At 37.7% G+C, this 2,479-nt stretch overlaps 1 protein-coding gene across 1 annotated transcript in view; it reads right to left on the bottom strand.

The window, feature by feature from the left end:
• PCDH15 (protocadherin related 15) overlaps nt 1-2,479 on the bottom strand; it is a 697,494-nt gene that overhangs the window by 230,464 nt on the left and 464,551 nt on the right. Inside the window, exon 16 of the mRNA XM_029919519.1 lies at nt 1,621-1,700. Coding sequence (XP_029775379.1) covers nt 1,621-1,700 — 80 coding nt within the window. The remainder of the gene's footprint in view (nt 1-1,620; nt 1,701-2,479) is intronic.

Raw genomic sequence — 2,479 nt, forward strand, 5'->3', positions numbered from 1 at the left:
TCTCTCTCTCTCTCTCTCTAGCTCTGTCTCCCTTTCTCAAAAATAAATAAACATTTAGATAAAATATTTTCTCTCAGGCTGAGGGTGGTCTTCACTTTCTTTATAGTGTCCTGTGAAGTACGCATTTTCCAAATTTTGATGAAGTCCAACTTATCCATTTTGTCATTCATCACTTGTACTTTAGTGCCATATATAAAAAAGCATTGCCTAATTCAACTCATGGAGATTTCCTTCTGTATTTTCTTCTAACAGTTATATATATTTTTAAGGTTACATACTTCTACCTCTAATATTCAGGTCTATGATTCACTTTGAGTTCATTTTTGCAAATGGTGTGAAGAAAAAGAGCCAACTTCATTCTTTTGTATGCTGCCCCGAACTTTATTTATTGAAAAGATTTTCCTTTCCTGATTGGACTGTCTTGGACTTTTTTGGGGTGGAGGGAATCAATTGACCATAAATATTAGAGGTGATCTCTGGACCCTTAACTTTATTCTAGTGATTGACACAGGTATTTTTATACCAGTCCCATGTAGTCTTGATTACAGTTAAAATGACCCTTTAAAAATTTTTCTTCATTTCAGGACAAATGTAAATTATAGCCAATTTAGATTTGTATGTATCTATTTGACAAAATTCAAAATGGTTAAGTTCCATTTCTTACATGGAAGTTTACTCATCTGTGAAATGTAAAAGGCTGAGCAATACTGTTTCTAACTGTATACTAACTCACTGTTGGAACATTGTCGTCTACATGAAATTGCAGGTGCTTTGCCCAAGACCAGGGACCGCACATGCCTCCCTTGAGTTGGCCTTATGTACCACATGTTCCTGAGACTGAAGTGGTGCCTGGATCATTTGTCAAATGTTCACTTTATAACCATGGACCAAGTTTAGGTTTCCATTCTTTTAGAGAGTAAAACAACTCAGGGCTGCACAGAAAGAACCAGAGAGGTAGCGAGTGTGACTCTCTAACGACCAGGCGTGTGGGACAGCAGCAAGCCTGCTGTGACCCTACAGAAGGAAGCCAGGATCGCTCTGCAAGCTTCCTAGCTAGTGCTCCTCCCTGCTTTCTCCTGGTGACAGCAAACGCAATGTCCCCTGTGCTCAGCGAGGGCAGTCCAGCCACACTGACGTAGACCCCAGGAGGCTCGGCAGGGACACACACTATGTCTGTGTGAGTTGTTTTGGACTACACACACTTTACTCAAAAACTGAAGGATGGATTTTGGTGGTACTTTAACTTTGAATTACATTTTGTCTAACACAATTCTCTTTGAATGAACAATTTAGCACCACGTTACTCTTTGTAGAAATGCCCTTGTTATTATGAGTAACTGACAACTTTAAAAGGATCTAATTAATCCCAGCCTACAAATAAAATGTTTCCACCTCAGTGGATTTTTGCCTAGTAAAAATGTTTAAAATAAATAGTCTCCTGGGTAAGATTTCTGAATTCAGAATTATCCCCCGCCCCCAGAGCTCATTAACATTCATAGAAAAAAAAGTCAAATAAAACTACAAACAGCTGAAAGCCTCTGATTAGAAGTCTGTTCCCCTGTTACCAATACATTGTTTAATATTTAAAAAAAATAAATTTTGAAATAATTTTTAACTTACGTTTCTGAAAGATTAAAAACTCGTTGGGGATCTCCATTCTCAATGGCATATGTGATTGGGTCTCCCTCTCGATCAGTTGCCTTCAGAGAGAAAACATGACTGAATTATCAACTGACTGATAGTCTCCTAGTCAGTACAATATAACATAATACAATATAATACAGAAGCTTGAAACAAACATCACAGGATATCCATGAGACTCTTAAAGAATAAAAGATGAACTAATGACAGGAGGTAAAATGCAGAATTTTATATCTGACCCCAGCATTCTGTCATTTTATCTTATGTGAAAGTAACAGTGAATAAGAGTAGTATTTTCTTCACACATACATAATCTTACCTGGTACAGAAACATAGTAATGTATTTCATTTTACCCAAGCCTATCACTACACTCTGCATAAGTGTCACGAAGTTCCTTTTTCTGCTGAGAATGTATCGAGTCAGGAAGCTTGGTGGTTAAGAATCCCGAATCTGAAGCCAGAAACCTGAATTCAAAACTGGCTCCACTGACTACATGTGTGATTATTTTTCAATTTCTTCATTTGTAAATGAGAACTAGAACAATGTAGGAGCTAATCACTATCGAGAGTTTAACTGAAATGATTTATGTCTGGGCACACAGAAAACATCTGGTGCATTGAAAGTTTCCAATAAATATTACCTTTTTTTTCCCTTTTCCCTCCGCAATTCAGAGGAGATAAAACCTATAGCTTCGGACTTTGAGTTTATTTCCCTAACCCTACCCTTTACTCTGCATTTTGGGCATATCCTCTGCCCATGTGAAACCCCAGTGAGTGATGATTGTTACCAATTTAAAATGCCCAAATCCCCAAATCCTGCTCTCTCTCCCTCTTCTGC

This window comes from Suricata suricatta, chromosome 2 (genome assembly GCF_006229205.1).
Source record: "Suricata suricatta isolate VVHF042 chromosome 2, meerkat_22Aug2017_6uvM2_HiC, whole genome shotgun sequence".
NCBI classification, from domain to species: domain Eukaryota; kingdom Metazoa; phylum Chordata; class Mammalia; order Carnivora; family Herpestidae; genus Suricata; species Suricata suricatta.